Source organism: the organism of the source record quoted next, unplaced genomic scaffold (genome assembly GCF_019419815.1).
Source record: "Pyrus x bretschneideri cultivar Hongxiangsu unplaced genomic scaffold, Pyrus_bretschneideri_v1 Contig168, whole genome shotgun sequence".
In the NCBI taxonomy this organism is placed as follows: domain Eukaryota; kingdom Viridiplantae; phylum Streptophyta; class Magnoliopsida; order Rosales; family Rosaceae; genus Pyrus; species Pyrus x bretschneideri.
This window is the reverse complement of record NW_025999466.1, coordinates 32501-56012: the sequence shown is the minus strand read 5'-3', so window position 1 is coordinate 56012 and position 23512 is coordinate 32501. Positions and strand designations below refer to the sequence as shown.

The 23512-nt window shown below is 37.7% G+C and overlaps 1 protein-coding gene across 1 annotated transcript; it reads right to left on the bottom strand.

The window, feature by feature from the left end:
* Positions 1–3196: 3196 nt before the first annotated feature.
* Positions 3197–5458, bottom strand: LOC103941163 (phosphatidyl-N-methylethanolamine N-methyltransferase-like). Its single transcript, XM_009351357.3, has 2 exons — positions 5045–5458; positions 3197–3527 (listed from the first exon to the last, which is right to left on the bottom strand). Exons 1-2 carry the CDS (start codon positions 5287–5289, stop codon positions 3278–3280), a joined length of 495 nt encoding a protein of 164 aa, XP_009349632.2. The 5' UTR covers positions 5290–5458; the 3' UTR covers positions 3197–3277.
* Positions 5459–23512: the final 18054 nt, after the last annotated feature.

Sequence of the window (23512 nt, the reverse complement as noted above, 5' to 3'; positions counted from 1 at the left end):
CTCACTCCATTCCACACTTCCATTCCCCCAAACCAACTATCCTTAGACCTTATGCTACAATAAAGAGGAAGAGAAGAGGGCCTAAACGTTCATACAATTCAAGTTTGAGTTGTTGGAATGTTTAGGTGTTTCTTTGATTTCAATGTTTAATTTTAATTCTCTTTGTTTTGTATGAGGAACTAAACCCCCCTTAGCTAGGGGGTGATTCGAAATATATGTTTATGCTTGCATTTTGATTTGATTACTTCTAATTACGTTTCATAAGTTGTGAATTCAATTTGTTTAACTGTTTTATTGATAACCTATTTATGTATGTTTATTGAGAGTGCACACCTAATTTTCATGCATGAATTTGACGCTAGAATATAAGTGAATTTCACCTAATCGTTATGAACTTATATTCACAAGTAGTGGAGGTTGCTTATAAACAATCGCGTTAAACGAATTCTTGGCATAAGTTTCATGCAATCATAGTAACGAATGCCTCGTCAACACTTATAGTTTTCAAAGAACTTAATGATTCTTGCTTGTATCTCTATTATGCAATTCATGTAGGGAACTTGTGAGGAATGCTTTGGGTTGTCGTATGCAATCATCCAATTCATTAACTTAAGGAAAACTTGACGGTTAATTTAAGCGGACCTAATTAACTTGGAGTGTTGAGAATTAATGATTTATTGAAATGCAATTGGAAATCGTTTTATTATGCAAGTATAACATGTATGGAGATGAACCCCTTAGCTAGCATTCATCCATTCAATTCCATCACATTCATATTTACATTCTGTCTAGTTTATTAACTTGTTTCGTTATTTCAATTTTCGTAAAACCTAAACCCCCCTTTACTTTCTTGTTCTTTAATGCTTAGAATCTGTTTAGTTTATGTTTTAAAGTATTTTTGAATTCTTTGAGTCTAGTTTAGTGTTTTATATTGTGTTTTTATGTTTTTGAGTCAAATCCAAGTGATTAACAATCCCTCCTAATCCCCGGTCCAGAACGATCCCTACTTGCACCTATACTACAATTGATAAAAAGAGGATTTAATTTGTGCGCGTATAAATCACGCATCACAGTTTCTGCACTATTCTTTGATTACTTAGATCTTCACCATAGCTTCTCATTTGGTTAATCAGATCAAACAATTTAGCAATATACAGTGATTCATTTTCATTCATACGAGTATACTCAAAATCCCACCGAAGACCTTGAAGTTTCAAAAATCTTACTTGTTTATCGCCAACAAATTCTTGTTTCAAAATGTCCCACGCAGCCTTTGCACTTTCCTGAGTTGCGATCCTTGGAAAATTTTGATCTGGAACAGCACCTTGGATGATTCTACGTGCTCTAGCATCCTTGATTACATTCTCTTGCATCAGCTTCTTCTTCGCCTCTGTGAGCTCCTCCTCCTTCTTCATCGAAGTATCATAACCCTTTTCAACTAGATTCCACAGTTCGTGTGAACGAAAAATGGTCTTTATTTTGATTTGCCAGAAATCAAAATTCTCGCCATTGAAGACTGGTGCTCTGAGTTCTCCTCTTACAGATCCAGCCATGTTAGACTAGACCATAGATACAAACTCGAATCACTGCAATGAGCTTTTGCTGTGAATCCGAGCTCAATCCTCCACGTATATGACACCCAAAAAATTCAAACCCAACCTGGGTCTGAGGCCATGTTGGTGAGTTAGATTCAAACAGAGAATTTTGATGATGATTATGGAAGAATACTCAGAAAACTTGAAGAAAGAGGAAGAAGAATTCTGATAAAAAATAAAAGACAAAATTTCGGCATATTGAGCATATGAGCTCATACAAGACAAAATACCGTTGAGAGTGAAAAAGCGAGAGATATACAACTTAAGGTTCAATCTCAGCCATCCATTCTATAATACACTGAGATTAGAACACTTGTCACATATCAAGCCCTATGAGACTTAACTAACACATTACATTTTAATCACATAAGCTCAGCCTAGGGATGGGCAAAATATCCATGGGTTTGGGTAACCGCAATTACTCACCCATTTAAAGTTTACGGTTATGGTTATGGGTAACCGTTTAGACAAACAAACGGTTATAGGTATAACCATTTATCCGTGAAATTTAAATGGACGGTTATGGATATTACCCGTGGTTATGATGGGTATCTATTGGTTATGGGTATTACCTACAGTTATAACCGGTATCCATTTACCCATTTAATTTAATATATGTAAAATTAAAAATTAAAAACACTAAATTTGAAATTAGTTTGATGGCTTTTAGTAGGGATACTGTTAAATCTCGTTGGTGAAGGGAATGGATTCTATTTGACAAGCAAAATTTATATTATACTTTCCACTCAAATCGTGTTAATTTCTCATGTGGCTTTGGAGGTTATCTTCGGGATTTAGGACACATATTAGAACATAAGTGCAAATGATTGTCGTACCAAAAAATTACCAAATGACAACATTACGTGACGTTGGACTGAAAAATCACTTGTTAGAAAAAAGAAACGTTATCCTAATTTCTATGGTCGAAGAAAACGCATTCTCCAATGAAGCATTTTCTATGCTGCTGAAAGAACACCAAAATTAGATGTGCTTTACATGAACAACTAATTAATGAGACGGAAAATCGTACACTGTCCCGAAATCTTCATTTTACAGCACCCTTCAGAAATCCCAGCATTGTCTAGATTACTTTATTTTTGTTTTTTTACTTTGGAGTTATTGGTGATACTAATTCAATTTATGCATACGGGTGTGTGAAAAATCATGGAATGTAAACCTTCTGTTTATACATATTGATGAATGGTCATACTAACTCAATTGATTTGGTACTTGGCTTTTCTTTGGGTGTAGCAGAAAAATATCGTTCATAAATTATTATTTCAATTATTGGAATTGTATGAGGACTTAAATGATTAAAATAGGAAAATGCATGCTAAAATGTACCTATAATGGTGTTTAATTGTCAGAAAACGAAAATTATGACAAATTTTTCTTTTGTAATTTTCAAGTTGTTAAAAAAAAAATGTAGACGGGTGAAAAAGGGGTAAATGGGTAAAAAAAGGATAAACGGGTTCAAGAACGCAGTTACCCACCCACCATATCCGTTGCCTATCTCTAGCTTAGCCTATGAGCTAAGCATTGCGCTAATTAAAACTTGTAATCTTCTTCACATCAGTTCACCAATTTACATATCAACAAAATCTACTGTAATCTCAATTGAAGAATATTTGATGTTCCAATCTTGACTGATTCCGACTCTCTGGTCTAATTCAAATGCTGAATTATGAGAGTGGTTTTGAACGAGTTGAAGGATCTTCCTTTGACTCCACATATATCATTGCAACATATCCCAACATCCACAACAAAATGTATTGAAATGGTACATACGACACGCATGCAGAAACACTCAAAATGCTCCCCACATACTGAGGATCTTTTATGTACCCAAATGAAAATTTTGTCACCCAGGGAATGTTCTTCCCAAAACGTACTCCATAATACGTACCAGATTCACCGAGCAACTGATAGACCCTACAAATTGACAGGAAAATTATTAGTTATACAACTCAAACAATCGATTTTTTAAAGAGAAAACCCCAACTGCAGAACTCTTGGTCTGACATAAATCACAGTTACATTGAATGTTAAGGTAGTACTCTGATCACCAAGTTCTTATATGTATTAATTAATCTTTTAAATATTCAGCGCTTTTGGTTCTGGTCACATACAACGGAAATATAGGCTACAATTACATCAAGCAATTTTCATTGTACTTGAAATTCAATGGAAATAGTAATGAGTCCACCGTCGGGACTATCTTACAAGGCCCTAGTTTACTCTCTTTATTCTTCCCACTTCAGACTTCATATATTTCAACTGCTGCCGATAATCTTCAGCGTGATGACCGCACAATAATGCATACAGCACCAGTTTGCGCCAATTATTTGGTTGAAGTGCAAAAGCATGTTGTTATCAACAGAAATTTTAGAACAAAATACTGAAATAGTTTATTAAATCTTCATAATCAAGAATAATTTTGACTAGAAGCAAATCAGTGCCCTCTTCTCCTTATTTCCCTCTTTGTTGCACTACCTTAGAAAACATACCTTTTCTTTTCTTTTTTCCATTGGGGTAGGGAACATAAAACTTAACTTAAAGTTCTAACTAACGAGGATCTTAACACAAATTATTTGTGGTTCAATCAAGCAGAAATTATCAAGGGAACATCAATAGGAACTGGACATCAGGTCAACGACGATGAACTAAACACCAGTTCTAGCATATTAATTTTTCCAACATGTTACTACTAAGAAAAATCATTACAATTGAAATGCAGATATTATTTTTGTCCCAATCCCACTCTTTCCTTTCCCATTACACCATGAAGCAAAATAATTTCACTCCTATGAATTATATGATTTCATACGTTCAATGCAATCTTTTTTCTCTGTCAGGATTTCTACATATAAGCGCTTCCCTTCCCATGAACTAGAAAGAGCTGTCCATAGATACAGAATACAAAAGATGGGCTTCCAATGTCCCCACATAACATTTAAGTAGCATTTGAAAAGGATATTCATAGAAATGATGAAAGATCCCACACACTATATCAATTCGAGCATCACAATCAACAGCTGAACCACATTTGGTTTGGATTAAAATGCACCCTGATCTCCATATCCGATCATGAGAAATATACGTATCACAAAAACCCATAAAGGATATTCAGTTCAAGAGCAACCCAATAACCATAGCACCAAGCTGCGCAGCATGACACATAACTATGACCAACATGAACATGAACTAATTAAGCATGATGAGAAAGAATTTCTCAATCCTACTGTGTCATACAGATTCAGAACATGTAATCAATTGACTAATCAAACAGTTAATTCCTGCCATTAAAAGACAAAAAGAAGAAGCTTCCCCAACTACCTAATCAATGAACCCAAATTCCATAACATGAAAACACATCCAAATAAAATAGAAAAGTGAAAACTACCCATGTCTTGAAACAAGAAATAAAAACACCAATAAAATGGACTAACCTGAAGTTGAGGAACTGGCCAAAGGCAATGAGGGGACAGAAGTAAAGAGGGGGAGGCCAAGAGAAGGTAGAGACTGAGAAAAGAGAGAGGAACTGAATCAGCTTCAGGAAAGGAGCCACATAGGCCATCACTTTGCACGGGTCACGCCCTTTCCCACACAGCTCTACCCATATTTGTGGGTAACTCCACAACCAATGGTAGAATGGGAAGGGTGAAAGCACTCCTATTGCTGCTGCTATCCCCATTTTTCTTTTTCATTTTCTTTTTTCACTTGATTCTCTCACTTTCTCGGAAAAATGGTTCCTTCTTCCTTCATGTGTGCCTCAGTGAATCTGAGCTCGTGTGTTTGAATTGATTTTAATGTCGGGCTGAAGTACGTGGCAGGCCCATGCTTACAGCCCGATACTTAGCATGGCTTTGAGCTATCACATCTTCAGAAGCACATATCGGATGAAGGGGATTTGAAGTTTTGAACCCGTAAGCAAAAAGATCCACTTTTTAATTTGAGAATTTCATATGCATTTACCCATGATGTCGTCGATGTAGACCTCCATAGTTACTCCAATCTGCTTCTTAAACGTCATGTTTAGTGGCAGAGGGAAGAAGGGACCACGGTGGGGACGGGCCCATCCTCACTTTACTTTTAGCATACTTGTTATATATTGCAGTCTTTCAAATTCCATCGCCTAGGTCCCAACAAATCCGTTTCGCGTCCCAGTTTTTATCCTAGTAATTGTATTTTACCCTGTCATCTATCTTGCAAATAATTTGTTTAAATTATGAATTTGTTTTTGTCAAATTGATCTATTGCAAGTTTTTTAATTGATTATCAAATTTGTTTTGAGTCTGTAGCATGAGCGAGTATTTTTGCTATATTATGAAGACCAACCTATATAATCAAAACTTATACAATCAAATGTGTGATTTGTGGACGAATAATTGTTTGGTTGCTTATATTGATAAAGATATTTTAAATAGTATAGATGACGAGCCTATCATTATACAGTTTTAAAATATGAAAATTCTTCGAGTACAATTGTAATTGTTGTGAATTGGTAATACTATCGATGAATTTGTTATTTTGGACTCGTATCATATTATATTTTGTTTTTGTTTGTACTTTTGTAGATACTATCCGTTTAGAATTAATATTTTTAACATTTGGAGTCGTGTTATTCACACATCTTTTTTACATCTCACACACTCTTCTTAAACTGCCAGAAATTGAGAGATGTGTATGAGAGGTAAAAATGGATTTCTGGATAGGTAATCCACACATCCATTAACATTTATGAGAGGCCCCTCCTCACGTGAAATCTTGGCTCCGCCATTGATCATGTTTACTAATCGCTGGTAAGTTGCTCATGCATTCTTAAGACCCAAAATGGCATGACCCTATAGCAATAGGTGTCCCTCTAGATCATGAATACGGTCTTCTCCTTGTTAGGCTCATACATGGCAATTTTATTGTAGCCTAGGTATGCATCCAAGAAATTGCGCAACTTGTTCCCTATAGCTAAGTCCACCGGTAGGACGATTCTGGTAACTGGATAGGGATCATTAGGGAATGCTTTGGTGAGGTCAGTATAGTCTATGCAAACTTGCCATTTGCCCTTCTCTTTCTCCCTCACTAGCACGATGTTTGCCAACCATGCTGAGTGCGCTACTTCTTCGATGAATCCAACCTTCAATAGCTTGTCAATCTCCACCTCAATAATCGCCACATGTTCAGGAGCAAAATGTCATCTTTTCTAGATCATTGTTTGGTAGTAGGGTCGACGTGGAGCTTGTGGCAAGCTATCTTGGGATCTTGGAGTCGATGTCGGCCATGTTAGAATGTGACCATGTGAAAACATCACGGCTTTCCCTAAGGAAAGTCGTGAGTTCCTTATTTTTTGTCGGGCTTAGACGTTAGCCAATCCTAGCGGTCTTCTCAGATTGCTAGGGATCACAAATGATGTACTCGGCATCTTTCTAGGGAATCTGTCTTGTCTCATTTATTGATACATCGACTTGGATGCCATCTTCTTGATCTGTTGGTTGTAATTGTTATTTGGTAGTTGGGACGTCCTTGTGCACCTTAATGGCTTCTACTAGGGTAAAAGACTTCTTCTTTGACTCATCCAGGACTTGTATAGTGCATCGTTAGGATGCAACTTGGTCTGACTTGATTTCTCATCCTTTTTTTCTCGAGATGCAAAATCAGATTTTCTGATACTCGACAGAGGTTACCCTACCCAACTTCATTAGCCAGGCCTAACCTAGAATCCCAATTTAGGGAAATGATCGTCAATGATCTTGAATGTCCACGAATAAACGATTGAAAGGGTTCTCAAGTCAAGCATGATGTTACCGACTACAATCGAAGTGTAGCCGTTAAATTTAGTAAGAACCTCTATTCAACTTATGATCATACTTTTCAAGCCTATCTTATGAACTACTGAACGCTTATGACGTAGGCCAGTTGGACAAATATCTCCAGGGCGTTGTCAAAGGGAAATCCACCTTTGGCGTCCTGCTCAATGGAGCTGATGATTGGTCCTAGCTCGACGCTTATTACCTTAACCTAGGAGATTGATCTCGCCTGCTGGATATTTCCCTTTTTGGATTTGTTGGTGGCCCCCAAGTATTCGAATTTGGGAAAGATGCCATGGATTTAGTTGTCTTGGCAGGCTACTTTACGTTTGGATCTATGTTCTTCCTAGGCTACACTGCTAGCTTGTTCAAGTATCTGTCACACTTGCCAATTTTCATAAGCTTCTCAAGGTAGTTTTTCCACGTAAAGCAAGTTTCGGTCGTGTGACCGGGAGCTTGGTAGAATACACAATATTTAGTGTGATCCAACTTGGAGGTATCTCTCTTCATTGGTCATGGCAACAAGAACCATGGTTCATTCTTCGGGTCACAGAGGATCTAGTGGATTGGGATTGAGAACTATGTGTAGTTCTTAGGCATCGGGCCTCCACTTGTCAAGGAGTGGTCCTTGCGCTTGGCTTATGACTTGTTTTTGTCATTAGACTGCTTGAAGTCTACCTTTTTTTGGGCTACTTCTGGCTCATTTTGAGGCTGCTCGGGTGCTTTGTTGGCTCGCCGTTCTTTCTCCCAAAGTGCATGCTTCTCTACCAAAGCAAACGAGTTTGCTAGAGTCAAGTCTTTTCCTGTGATCAATTCTTCAAGTAACAAGTGTTCTGGTGTGAGTCTCTTCTGGAAGGTTGTATTGGCTATTGAGTTTTGCAACCAACAATCTCGGACTTCTCAACCTTCAACCTCTTTACGTAGTCAAGAAACGTTTCATTTTTTTCTTTTTTTCTTTATGTGGTGGCAGGGTGTGAAACCAATCTTGAGCCTCACCTTGTAGAGTAGTGGCGAAAGTCTTGCACATGAAGGAGTTATTGTTCCTATAAATGATTATCGTGTTGTGGTAGTGCTTTAAGTGCCTCTCTAAGTCTTCGTCACTCTTAAAATGGTGAAATACAGCATGTTAAACTTGGGCAGCAGGTAATTTCTCTACTTCTTCCTGAATTTGCCTTTGCTGGGGCAGCAGAGCTTTCAGTTGCCCTTGGTGGTGACCTGCGGGTCTGCGCTGCTTTTCTTCATGTTCTGTTCGTCTGTGCCAAGGCTACAGTGCACATGATTCATTTTTGCCTGGCAAGCGGGCTGCTCGTGGTTGGGCTTGGTGCAGGCTACTAGTTGAACTTGAGCCCGATTAGGTTACTTTTTCTCTCCATCTGGTGTGTTGCCTACTTCGATGTGAGGTGGATGACATAAAGTCTAGTTTTAAGTGTTTGGCTTTCATTCTCAAACATTGTATTTGTGTACCATATGCTCAATTTAGTTATAGACTACATTATCTGAATATGGGATGATGCTACTGGGATTAAACGTTCAAGGACATGGCTCACCTCACGTCTAAGGTTTGTTCATGCATGTCCATCTCATATCTCTATCTGTGTTGCATTCTATCTAGGTTAATTGTCTAGTCAGTTTTCCGTGCTGACTTCCAGCTATCTAGGCACATAGATTAAGACAGCCCATATAGGCTGATTGACACATTTCTGATGGTAGTCAGTTTCTAGCTATTAATTTGCCTAGATTTCGTTTGGAGTCGACAATTGTCCTTGGGACAAGTTGGTTGATGAAAAATCAGATTTCCTTTGGTATATTTGTCTCTAAGGTTTCAGTTTTCAATTTGGGGGCTCCTAATTTATTTTAGAGAGAGAGTACCTTCAAAGCTTTGAGCTTGCCTCTTCTTCATTTATGGAACCCTAGCTGCAAAACCAACTTCATGCATAAAACACCCAATCATTGTATATTAGGGTTGCATTGTTTTAAGGTTTTGCATTATGTTCTTGGTCTGGTTTTAAGCTTTAAATCCATTTTTAGACCAAGCTTTTGGATTCAAGTTAGATTCTTCCTTCAACTGTTTAACTGGATAATCTGACTAGTTATTTAAATCCAGATTTTATATGCATATCATATCATTTCAGGATTTGAGTCGATATTAGTGCCACAAGGTGAAGAACTCAGGAGAAGCTGCCACTTAGTGAAGACCAAAAGAGTTCATCTCTTGTAAAGCAAGGTTGCACAAAGATAATGCTGCTCCGTAGATAGGGATCTAGGAAATGAGCTTGTGTGGTCTTTGTATAAACCTTGTTTACATTAGTGGATTGGACTTAGTGGAGAGTTCTCGGTTTTTTAACCAAGAGGTGGGTTTTTCCGGCCAAAAACCTCCCGTGCAATTTATCGCTTTTCAAGTTTACTTATCTTACTCTTTGATTGTGATATATATTCATCATTATTAGCAAATAGATAAGTCCATGTAACTCAGATTGTCAGAGCTAAAATGTGCAATGAATTGGATCTTAGTTAACTAGGAACACTTTAGTAAACTAAGTCTTGAATTGACTACTTTCGCTGTGAGTAAACTAACATATCTAATCTTAGTTTATGAGTGTTGCTGACTCATCAGGCAAGCACATATATAGATTTTAAATTGTAGGTTATTCCACTTGGTAACAATTTCAGAGGATGCTCCTTGTGGGCCAAGCTGCGAACCAACGTTTTGCTTGAAATTTTGCCTGGGATGGTCATCAAAGTGTGCACCTAACCATGAATACACATTCACCCATGGACCTAGTCGGGAGTGAATGGTTATTTGTAGGCTAAGGCGAGATGTTAACTCAAGGGCCCAAGCGAGAGTGCACACTGTCAGAACGCTAAGTTCGTGGCTGCTTATTGAGACGTTGGTGGAACAAAACGCGGTCACTTACCCTTGTCCCACTTTGGGATACATCGTCAAGAGTGCGCTGAGTCTCGATGTGCTTCAAGAGCTGATTCATCAAGGTTATCTGTTGCACGAGGGCGCTTGTCAAATATGCGACTTATCAAGACAGGTGTTGTTCGCCATTCGGGGTCAAAAATCTTAGGTGGTAACATCTCAATAAAAAGTGGAAGTGTAACTTTGAGTACAAAATTCGAGCTGGGACGAGTCAAATCTTACAAAAAATAAAGAAGAAAATACCTCTTGTTTAATCGCAGGCCAGATGGTTTGTCCGGCTGGTCTGGGAACTTGGAGCTAGGTCAGTTAAACTTGTCTAAGACTGGTCTGGAATATAGGCTAGGCTGCTGGAATGGGCTGGGCAAGCTAGGCTCGAGCATGGGGGCCTACAGCTAGGCTTGGGCTCTGGTTGTTCCTAGCTCGGCTTGAGCTGCCTCGTTTGGCCCTTGGTCTTCCCGTTATGCAGGTGGGCTTGGGCTTGGCCTTGGTCCCAAGCTACTGCTGTAGCATCTTGAATTGGGCTTTGGAGGGGATGTCTTGATGCCACTGCACGGGCAATGATCTGAGCTTAGCCAGGGGGTACACTGGACCAGTAACGTTGCTCCCCTTAGCATGGTGAGCCTCGAGGAGCGACGGTGTGGGGCCACATCATAATCTCCATCATTAGGTCCATATCCTTGAATGTAGGATGTATAGTTGGTAGTGGTTTCATAATTTTATGCCATTGTATTTCTTCCTCAAAGTTATTCAAAGAACATATAAAAATTCTAGACATAGGAATGTGTGGAAAAATTTACTTATATAATGAAAAAATTCGAAACACGAATGCGAGAACCTTCATCGAGCGTTTAAATCAAGTTCTCAATGAAAGCACCAACTTGTAGTAGCAATAATCTGTCGTCTTTAGTCTTGACGAATTTGTACCTACAAAACAATTAAGACTTTTGATCAAAGACCAAAGCCGCACATGACCATGAGGTGGAGGGAGGGTGGGGGGGGGGGGGGGTTGGCCAATGGATCTTTGATGCCTAAGTCAATATCTTTGAAACTAGTAAGTGTTTAGGGTTTGTATGAGTAGAAAGAGCTTATCAAAGTTTGGTGGAGATGAAATATCTATAGGGAGGTGGCTGGCCTAGGTGTAGGGTTTCGCCCTACACGTGGCGATGTTCCCATTGGCCAAGGTTATGTCATCCGTAGGATGATGGAGATATCGTTGATTGATTGATTGTGATAAGGATTCATTGATATTCCTGGTATAGTAGATGCTATCACACATACAATCTTACTCAATTAGATGGAATTGTTTGATCTTAAATGGGATCTAACATAATTTCGCACGTGAGCTTACTTGATTAAGTTGACCTTCAATTGGGAATGTATTAAAGATAGGATTTAATAATTAATCCTATCTTTAATGTCCTTGACTTTTCCATGTCATGAGCTGGGGAGCTTTGCGCAGTCGTGTTCGTTGTTTGAACTTCCAAGAATGCTGAGCTACATGTGGAAATATTTGATTTAATGATGGTGTTCATTGTTTGAACTTCCAATGATGTTAAGCTACATGTGGAAATATTTGATAGCTTTCCCATTTAATGATGACAATCTTATCTTTCTTGAGAAGAAGTCCATGTGTCTCCTTCTGGATTTTTGGGATTATTTTTTACTCCACAGTATGCATCAATGAAAAACTAATCAAGAATAGGAAAACTTCTCCAAATCTTAGCGAAACAGTTTGTGAAGACATACATACTTTATTTAAAAGCACCCTAACATCTGCCGCATCAAGAATCCGCAGCCAATCCTGTTTAACTAATTGTTCATTGGTCAATATTTTGTCTAGCAACAAAATCCAAAGAAAAGTGAGCACTTAAGGAGGAAGATACGACTCTGAGATAAATATCCATCATCACTAGGAGTTCATCTTAGCGTCTAGGTCCAACATATAGGCGGAATTCACAGTAAAGTTACCATCACTAGTTAGTCTCCATATGTACACTTATACGACGAGCCACCAATATTATCCACAAAAATAGTGACAATGTTTTCCACAATTACTTTAGGAAGGAAATAGATCAATGTTCTATATATATATATATATATATATATATATATATATATATATATATCCCAATTCTCACTATAATAAAAATCAGCCACATAGGACATAAGCATAGTTGGCAGAAGTCGTTGAAGAGAAAATTTTAAAAGAAGCCTATAATTTAACCAATAATTCCAAAATCTAACATTCTCACCAAATTTGATATGCCAAACCAAACATTTTTTCAACAACTGAGCACCATCAATGAAGCCTTTGCAAATACTAGAAGCCTCCTTCCATATAACAATATTAAACAATGTTCATTCCCTCCCCTCCTGCTAGATATTTATCACATAGCATATGCATCCAAAGGCCAAAATCTTGCTGAATTATCCTCCAAAATTCTTAGCAAGGTAAAATAAATCTACTTTATTCAATTATTTATTTTATCTCTTGGGATTTTGTCTAAACATGCCCTTTAAGAACCAAGGAACTGAACCATGCGATTAAATATTGCAAAGGCTCATTTTTATTAAGCAAACTTGAATCAATTCCAAGACAATTTTCCTTTTCATACCTTACAAAAAAAATTCACTCTCAACTTTTAAAGATTTATACATATAGAGAAGCATTTTTTCCATTTCCTATATACCTTTTGTTTCACTTTGCTTCTAGATAATGTGGAATAGTATTGTAAAGTATAGAAGAATATTGTTAACCCAACTTGCAATTAAATTTTTGACCAAAAATTTAATTACTTGTTATTGTATTAACATATGTAAGACCAAAGTCCAACGTCCAGACGCATCGATCCTTCCGTGTAGGAGCAACTAGCCCTAAAAAATCTCATGCTCATTCAATGTTACAAAAATCATGTAAGCCAACAATATTTGATACAATATCTTAGTGAATAAGGTATTGAATTTCTATCCTTGCCTTTCGAGTTCGAACTTCTGTTTGAACTCTCTTCCCTCCCCTTGATAATTAAAGTTCTAAAAAAACCCATCGACAAGGCTAAGAGCAGGGTGATTCTCATACAATGCTAAAAGTGTAATGTTAGGCTTACCATGTACTGTACCGCCAAATGTGTTATGTTCTTTTATTTATTTTATGACTCTTTTATTTTTTTTAAGAGAAGTCAATAGTGTTTATTCATTATTACTTAAAAAAAAAAAAAAAAAAAAAAAAAAACCTCACCTCCACCCACTTTCTAGACCCCTCTTAACAACGCACCCATCGAACGAAGGATACTTTGCCCTCCTCCCAATAAACAACCGACTCCCACAACTCGCCAGAAGAAGAGAAATTTATTCAAGTAAATCATACCAAAGAACCCTTTTTTTTTTTTTTTGTGAATTGAAACTCCTAACACCTTTCTTTCCATGTCTGAACTTCCAAAAAGCACTCTTGCAACAAAAAATTTCAACTAGATCTAGGGTTTTGAGTATGATTTTCAAAGCCATGGACAACAAAGAAACTATGAAAATTCTTGGCATATGGGTCTGAACTCAGAACCAATTTTCATGTTAGTAACAATTTTTCATGTCAATTGTTCACATTGGCGACTCATGTTATTGATTGAAGTCTGATCGATGGTGGGAATTGAATTGTTAAGCAGGGTTTGAAATCTATAATGGAAAGATAAAAAGGAGGACGGGGGAGGCTAAAAGCTCAAAGTAGGGTTTGATTTATTTCTAGGTTTCTTAACTGATAAAAAATGAATTTTTTTTCTATAGTACGAAGCAATTAAAGGGGTTACCAACATAATCCCTCGAAACAAAGTTTGGAGTCCCAAAGGGATGAAATTGATTAATGATTGAATGATTACAATTGTTACTTCCAATGATATATAAAATATTACAACCGTTTGGAATAACTCAAAAGACCTTGATAATTAAAACAACATTTGACCAAAAAAATTAAAAACTGTTGTGGGCCTAATTTACTGAATCATATAAAGGACATAGAGAGGGGTGCAGCACAGTAGAGAGAAAAAAGGAGATGTGTAATTGTGAGGTGTGTTCTATTCCAGCTCATTGTGAGATGTGTAATTGTGATGTGTAATTGTAATTGAGAGAAAAAGGTTAATTCCTTACCCTAATAAGATTACAAATCTAATTGGATAATATCTAACCCTAGAAAATATTCCAAGATATCCCTAGATACACTAGGATCTACACATTCACATTCCTAATCTAATAGGACTGCAACACTACCCCTTGAGTGTGTAAATACTCAACTAAATCGCGCATTAGGTCTTCAACGATTAAGTAAGTACAGTTGATGAAGTCATCGGCACAATGAGTAAATGTGAGTCTCAGATCAACAGAAGAATCCATAAAAGGTAAAACTCACAAAACCTCGTTATAGTAAAACCCAAGGTGGGAGAAAAAACTCATAGACTAAGGAGAAAAGTGAGAAGTTGCATTAAGTCAAAACTATACGTCTTCTGGACACAAGTACAAGAGCTCACAGGGGTATGATCAGCTTAAGATGGGTGCCTCGTCAAAACCTAGTTAGGTAGCAAAAACCCAATGGGAAAAATGCTCCTAATTGTAGGGAAAAAGAGTACATTAAGATCAAGTGAGTATACTTCTGGATACTCCCCCTAAGTTTGACAGAACTTCCAAATGAGAACTACAAGCATTGCAAATGAATAGTTAGGCATACCAATTCCTCAGACAAGCTTCTACAAGGTTAACTTCAATAGTGACGTCGTGCAGAGGTCGGTAAGGTTGTTTGAGATTGGCTTGCATGACTTCAATATGCTGATGCTTTGCTAATGTAGATGTAGACGCAATATGTCTTGGTGTTGACTTCGTTGATGTATCATGTCTTGGTTGGGTTGATATATGCAGCATAGTCTTCTTGGATCGTCGTTGGGACTCAACGATGGATGAAAACAACAAGTACTTCGAATATACTTAACAAGAACTTCTAACCATGTCCCACTTGTGGCGTAATGAAGTGAGGTGAGTCTTGAAAATGATTCAAAGATTCTGAAATTAAGGTTATATCGTGGATGTCCAAGATATTGCAATATCCCTAACAGAACATGGTTCGATATCGTTGCTTTTCATTTATGTCAGTTGCTACCATATAAGTGAAAATATCATTGATGATAATTTTATTCCAATTCCATTATCTCAGCCAAACTAGTATACTGGACCAAGAACTTCAAGTCTCGGGAGTAATCCAAGATTAATCTCATGAGATAGAAATGATTTGAGACAGCGATCGAGTACAGATTCATTTTGTGTCGTGACCTTCCTCTTCTAGGGAAGTGAATCCTATGAACTGAGTGATATGTCATGCTTCAGGCCAAGACAGATTGATTGGTTATCCGTCGGTGTACTGAACTGTCCAACATGGGGTGCTAAACCGTTCAATAGGGGAGGCACATCCTTTGGGGATATTGATTCGATGTTCATTAAGTAAGTCTATCCTTGAAAGCATGTTCGCAATTGGTATATGATCTCGTCACTTTAGCTAGATCAAAGGAATGCATCTGAAGCAACATTCTAAAAGTTAGAATTCATCACACTTATGCGGTACAAGGATTGTCACTTTAATGAGGCAGTGTTTCTACAGGAACATTGACGTTCTTATCTTCCCCTAATGGCAGGAAGACTATCTCATTAAAGTGACAATCCGCAAATGAGCGGTAAAGAGATCGCATGCAAGGGCTCTAAGAGAGCTAGTGTGAAGGAGAATCGTAATTGACAAAGATTCACATCCTTCTTTTGAGGACCCATATTGCTACATTAGGGCGGCGTAACTTGGCACATGGAATGCACACCCAAATGCGTAAATACAAAACGTCAGGTTAGTACCAGTAACCAGTTGTAACATCAAAAATGGTTGGGTAGCAATAGGCCTCAAGGCGGACCAACATAACTGCGTACAAGATTGCATAGCCCTAGGAAGAAATCGAAAGCTTGGTGAGTTCACCAAGGTCCAGGCGATCATTGAAGTTGCGCTTGATGATCACTCTGCAAGGCTATTTGGGGTGAACATGGGAATTCGATGCTCAATTATAAACCCAAAAGACATGCAATACTTATAAAAAACTGTCATTATAAACTCTCTGGTATTATCCAGACTTCCAGACTTTATGGGATAAGTACGGTGGTAAACCCTTAAAATCGGCCAAGAGGTTTAGCAGCATTGTGTGTGGACGAACATATGACCAGTTTATCGATTCATCAACCAAAACCGTCAGTATTATATGGTTTGCATTTTGGTTGGATTAGTCCACATATATTCCCTTAAATCCAATGTGAAAATGGGTGATTTCGTATCTTTGCGAGAGATAATTTAGAAAATAAATTTCCCTAATGAGCAGGCTTGGCAAAGTGTGCTTGTAGGCACAAGATCTTTACTTCGGGTAAGGAGATACGTTGTGGCATCATTGTTCGACTTAAGTGTCCCAAAAGGTCATTGATAGGAGCATATTTAGGCGACTTACTTAGCTTGTTTTCGTGCATTTATGTTGTTGTTTCTTAGTTCTTTAAGTGTTTTAAGTCATTTTCGTATGATTTCAGGTTCTAAGGGCTAAAGAAGCAAAGAAGTGCATTTTGGAGCCTTTTGGAGCATTTTTGGGCCAAGAATGGATAGCTTATGCTTGGAGCCAAAGTGTTGGACAAAATTGAAGCTTTGTGTGCACTTTAGAACATAAAACAAAGGGCCTAGCCCAAGAAAACAAAGCCTTAGAACCAGAAATTCCCATGCCAACACATAAACAAAGCCCTTTGCCATGCAACACATGCACTCCCATTTCACATCCACTTCACCCTTTGCCGTGACTTCACATTGCATTTCCAGCATGCATTCACATGCATTTTCAGCTACATATTCACCCACATACACTTTAATCATTCAACACATGCATTCACACACCAACAACCATTTTGTGCCGTGCATTTCATCACCTTTCCAGCTTTCCCTTTCAATTCCAGCATGCATTCACATACAAAAACAGCACCATCCATTCTATACCGTGCATTTCATCACCTTTCCAGCTTTCCCTTTCAATTCCAGCATGCATTCACATACAAACACCTTAAACAAACAGCCATATACATCTCCACTCCTCCTATAAATACCCTTGCATTCCATTCACCAAATGATCTTTCCATTCACAACACAACAACAAACACAAAAACAGCAACCTTGTTGCCGTGGGTTCTCTTCATTTCCAGCATCATTCCCTTCTATTTCCACCACTTCCCAACCCTCCAAACCACTCCTCATCCATTTCCATAATCCCCCAAACCTCACCTTAGACCTTGTGCTACAACAACGAGGAAGATAAGAGGGCCTAAACGTTCATACAATTCAAGTTTGAGTTGTTGGAATGTTTAGGTGTTTCTTTGATTTCAAAGTTTAAATTCAATTCTCTTTGTTTTGTACGTATGAGGAATGGAAGAAAAGAGTGCCTAAACGTTCATACAATTCAAGTTTGAGTTGTTGGAATGTTTAGGTGTTTCTTTGATTTCAAAGTTATGAGGAAATAAACCCCCCTTTAGCTAGGGGGTGATTCGAAACTATGTTTATGTTTGCAATATGAATTGATTAACTTTCGTTGGAATTTCATAAGTTGTTGATTCAATTTGTTTAACCGTTTGATTGATAACTTATTTATGTATGTTTATTAAGAATGCGCGCTTAATTTTCATGCATGAATATGACGCTAGAATATAAGTGAGTTTCACCTAATCGTTATGAACTTATATTCACAAGTAGTGGAGGTTGCTTATAAACAATCGCGTTAAATGAATTCTTGGCACGAGTTTCATGCTCATCATAGTAACGAATGCCTCGTCAACACTTATAGTTTTCATAATGCTTAATGATCTTTGATTGTATCTTTATTGTGCTGTTCACGTAAAGGACTTTTGGAGAATGTTGTGAATTGCGTTGCGCAAACCCATCGAATTCATTAACTTAAGGAAAACTTGACGGTTAATTTAAGCGGATCTAATTAACCCGGAGTGTTGAGTTTCATAATTTATCGAAAGACCAACTGAGAATCAATCTTGTATGCAAGTGTAACATGTGTGGAGAAGAACCCCTTAGCTATTCCATCATCCATATTTTCATTACATTCATATTTACGTTTTGCCTTTCATTACAATTTGTCCATTTAGTTTAATTTCGTCCAAACACAATCCCCCCTTTACTTTATTGTTCAATTTAATTAGAAATCAATTTAGTTTTTGTTTTTAAAGTGTTTGAGTCTTTTGATTTGTTTTAGTGTTTTAAAGTTTAGTTTTCCATTCTTTGAGTCTAGTATAGTGTTTTAAACTTTATTTTACGTTTTTGAGTCAGTTTCCAAGTGATTTGCAATCCCTCCTAATCCCCGGTTAAGAACGATCCCTACTTACATACTTACTACAATTGATAAAAAGAGGGTTTAATTTGTGCGCGTATAATTCTCGCACCAGTCATGCCAAAGCAAGTAAACTACTCGAATCACCCGGCTACATATGGTGTGTTACCAGTTGGGAGGCAACCTATTTGCCGCAAAGTAAAGCTTTAGGCTCATTTTTGGAGGTGGTGAAAAGATATTCCACTCTATTTTCTTTAATGGTTTTATTCATGATCATTATTCTCTCAAATATCCTTAAAACTCAACGACGTTCTTCCAGAATAGGGAAAATATAAGGTCTCTCTTAAATGGTAATTTAGTACCATTCATAGAACGAGGAGCGTGCCAATGCTCTTAATCAAGTTGGATTGACCTGAAGTCGTTGTTAGAGATGTGATTTAGGTATAAAGTTAGTGTGCGTAGTATTGCATTCATCTAGACAACAAACCTTCCAACATTCATACCTAATCACGTGTTTAATTAAATTCAATCACATGTATACAAGAAACATGATTCAATTAACTCATATTCGAGGACGATATCAATAAGATTATCCATAACTAACATACACCAAACTTGAATCCAAGAACATAGAAAAATCTTCACAAACTAAATGGTTTACTGAGGGGATTCGGCCAACGTGGCCATCCATGTCAAAATTTTCCTTTTCCAACGGTGTTTGATAAAGAAAAATTCGTCTCACATATTGACTACTAGAATGGTACTCCTTAACGACATTGGTAGGGGCACAAACAGGTGCTTAACCAATGATCTATTTTGTTGAGACGGAAGTAGATTCTGCAAGGTTAAGGTTTAGAAATATTATCCCTTATTCTTGAAGTTTTAGGTCTTAGGTGCCAAGGATCACGCTTCGAGCATGATGCCACACCTTGCCAGGACCTCATTCTACCATAGGTCGTAAAAATAAACTTGAAATTGGATTGTGAGAGAGACAAACCTAGATTTAGGTTCTATAGGCTCCAGCCGAAGTTGGAAGGGTCTGTTTGGTAGGCCTCTATTGAAGTAGAGCAATACCATTCGATGAACCTTTGCCGAAGTAGAGCATGCTCCTCGGTGCATCCTTACCTAAGCAGGGTACCACCATTTAGTAGACTCTAGCCAAAACTAGGTCTATACCGTTCGGTACCTCTCAGACAAATTGTTGGGGTACCTTTCTCTCACAAGTGTGGTAGTAATCAGATTCGAGAATTTGGTAAACTTCCACTCTTTACACTGCTGCTTCAGAAGCGAGTTAGAAACATGGAAAGACGAGAAAAATTATTCTCGGGTCGAAATTCTATCGGATTTATAAACTTCAGAATTGTACTCATTCATTGACGTAATTATGGTGTGCTTCAGGCAATATCTTTCATGATTAAATAGGTCGTAGAAGCGAGCCAAAGAGCTATGGAATCCTCATTTGGGAGGTATTTCCATTTATAATGCTTCAGGCATAAGTCTTCACATGAAGATCATGGCAGAGGCTTATTCAGCTCATGCCATTGTTGGCTACAATGGTTTCTCAGCTTCTTGATAGTCAAGTGGAGATTCATGTCTTGTACCCACATAAAGTGGTTTAGGTCAAGAATGGTCCAAATCAGTGAAATTAAACTTGTTATGGTTCGACAACCCACTAAATGGAGGGAACAATATTGTAATTGGTGCTATGAAGATAAGATATCCATAAGCATCAAAGTTAGAACATTCGGGTTCTAAGACATGGTTTACATGAAAATCGTCAGGTTTACATGGGTGTATTGTTTTAAGAAAACTTTGGGTTTCAAAGGCACTAAATTTGAAACTACAGGTTTGAGTTTAGTTATGAACTTTCAATTCATAAAAGGAGGTACCTGTAAGAACACAGAATACAATATATAGTGCAGTGGATTTAGGTTGATTCAGGAACTCAAGTGTGAGTGCTTCGGGACTATGAAAGGTGGTCAACGATTCAAAGAAATGAAATAATTTATTGAATCATTAATTGCCAAAAAGTGAACTTCAGGTTAATAATTTTGGATTAATTGTTAGATTAATGGACTGCTGGTCACTTTAATTAATTCAGTAGATCGTAACCATTTAGGTTTGATTGTAGAAGCAAAAAGAATAATAACATTGAAGTTAAAATTATAAAGAATGCCAAAAATAGCATTGGATTCAAAAAACCATTGCCCAATATATGTGGGCTTGGGTGTCGTGTTTAGGGCAAGGCCTTAAAAGGGCTTAGTAGTCCACAGGCTGTTGCGGGGCAACCCAATCATGGCTGTAGGCCATGGGCATTTTTTGGGCAAGCCTAATCGCAAGGGCTGGCTTGTTGTGGTCTCGAGTTGGAGCACCAACAAGCCCAACATTCGCTGGTTGGGTTGCGGCGCTACAAAGCCTAGCCGAAGTTGGCTTTGTGGTAGGGCCGTGACATGGCAAACCCAGCAGCCATGAAAGCTGCTGTAGGAGGGCCAGGGCAATGGAATAAGCCCAGCAGGCTTCAGGCATGCTGGTTATAGGCCTAGGGCTCAGGGACAAGCCCAACAAAGCTTCGGGCTGTGCTGGAGTGGGCTAGGGTTGCAGGCCTGTTTTATAAACCAAAATCAGGCCTTCGGCCTGGCTGTCTAGTGCGTGCAGCAAAGCCCAAAGGGCTGTTGCAGAGGTCCAGGACGTTAAACGACGTTGTCCCAAGGTGGTGGCGTGACTGCAAGCCTGCCAACGGCGGCACAGCATGGAGCCGTGGCTTGGCAGCAAAAAAAATCCCATATATATATATATATATATATTTTTCAAACTCTAGGGTTAAAAACCCTAATTGCTTATAAATTAATTTTGATGCTTTGACTCACAAATTCCACATAGCATAATTTTGTATTGCATGAACAAGTATATATATTGACAAAATATATGAACACATATACAATATGTATAATTGGAAGGAAAATATGAATATAGGGGGTTCATGCATCATGGGGAATGTTTTCATGCTTCAAGGTTTTTTCAAATATTTTAATTTATTTTAAAGGAACCTGATTGGTAGAAAACAACTGAGCCTTTGAATTTCTCTGAAAGCTGGAATTGCATCTTCAATGCGCTGTATCACGTTCAACAAAGAAAAATTAAATTGAATCAATAGCATGTAGATCAATTCAATAAAATAATAAATTAATCATAAAAAGAATGATTAAAACTTAATACTCCCCTAATTGAAGATCAAACTCTCTTTAGCGCAGCGTCAAAAGCGTGTTGATAACATGTTGTAGGCCTAATTTACTTAATCATATAAAGGACAGAGAGAGAGGGGGTGCGGCACAGTAGAGAGAAAGAAAGAGAAGTGTTATTGTGAGGTGTGTTCTTTTCCACCTCATGGTGCCTTTATTTATAGTAGTAGGGAAGGTTAATTCATTGCCCTAATAAGATTACAACTCTAATAGAATAATATCTGATATCCCTAGATACACTAGGATTTACACAATCACATTCATAATCTAATAGGACTACAACAAAAACAACATTAATCGAACGGAAACTGAAGGTCCAATTTTTATTACGAAACTTTAAACTACGTTTTGGAGACTAAAATGACTATGGATGGCCAAAATCCATCTTATGTCACATCATAGTGGTGAGTTTGGACCATGGCGTAATTCTGTTTTTGAAAAAGTATCACGGGTCCAAATCGGAGCTCAAACACCAAATCTACAAATTCAAATCGGAGCTGAACCAAACTCTCAAAAGCCGTTCAGCTCAATCCAAAAGTGTTCTTCAAAACCAATCCTCAATCGATCGAAGTGATCCTCAATGTTTATTGCTCTGCTACCTTGTAGTATGATTTTAGTTAATGTCTCTCCCAACTAAGTTTCCTCATTGATGACAAATATTTTCAACTTAGTTTAACCTGATATCATGAATCGCGCCTGCTTCTCATGGCTTGAATGTTGCTTGTTTCACGGCTTGTTCCATTTCAAGTGTATTTTCTTTGAATCTAGTTAATAGTTTCTGCATTTCTATGAATTGTATTCTTCTTTTAGCTATGGAGTGATTAAGATCAGTTTTTCTTCATCTTCTTTCGTTATTACGTTTTAGGTAGGCACAAAAACAAAACAATTTCAATTCCTCAATCATCGAGGTATAGAAAAGAACTTTGAGTCCCATTCGGCACTCAATCTTTGGTTTAGAAGTTAAGTATAATCACAAAAATCTACGACATCATTACACAAACAGTGGCCTCCAACAGTGGCGTGGATGCAATCTTCTTTTGCTCAAGCCTTCATTTGGCGCCGAGATTGAAGGAAACACTCGAAGCAAACTTCGTATTGACGAAATAGAGCCTCCGTCCGATTATGGCACCAACAATAGTTTATCTTGGTATGCTGTTTACATAGTTTTTCGCATGCAAATCGAGAGCACAATAAGGAAACTGTTCATCGATTCAAAATCGTAAACATATAGTTAATTCACATGCAATCCGAGTTTTCTATACAACTCGGGGTCAAATGTGGACAAGGTAATTGAGTTTCTTGCCTTCCATATTTGGTTGATGTCATTTTTATTTTTGAACAATAGCCTATAACAATCTTAGTAAATATGTCAAACACCAAATCAGTTACACAACGCACAAGGTCACAGATAGACACCGTGTCTCTTGCTAAGTGCCCTTAAATTACATATTCACATGTAAAAGGGCCAAGTAAACTTCCAAGAAAGGAACACCAGATAAAACTTTAGCTTATAACCCCTTTGCTTTAGTATATACTCTGTTTCTTGTATAAAAAAACATTCTTTTTGGTTGTGGATATGATC

Coding starts and splice junctions, on each gene's coding strand:
- LOC103941163 (XM_009351357.3), bottom strand. CDS start 5,289: ATGGGGATAGCAGCAGCAATAGGAGTGCTTTCACCCTTCCCATTCTAC. Junction 3,528..5,044: donor GGCCAGTTCCTCAACTTCAG/GTTAGTCCATTT, acceptor GTCAATTTGTAG/GGTCTATCAGTTGCTCGGTG.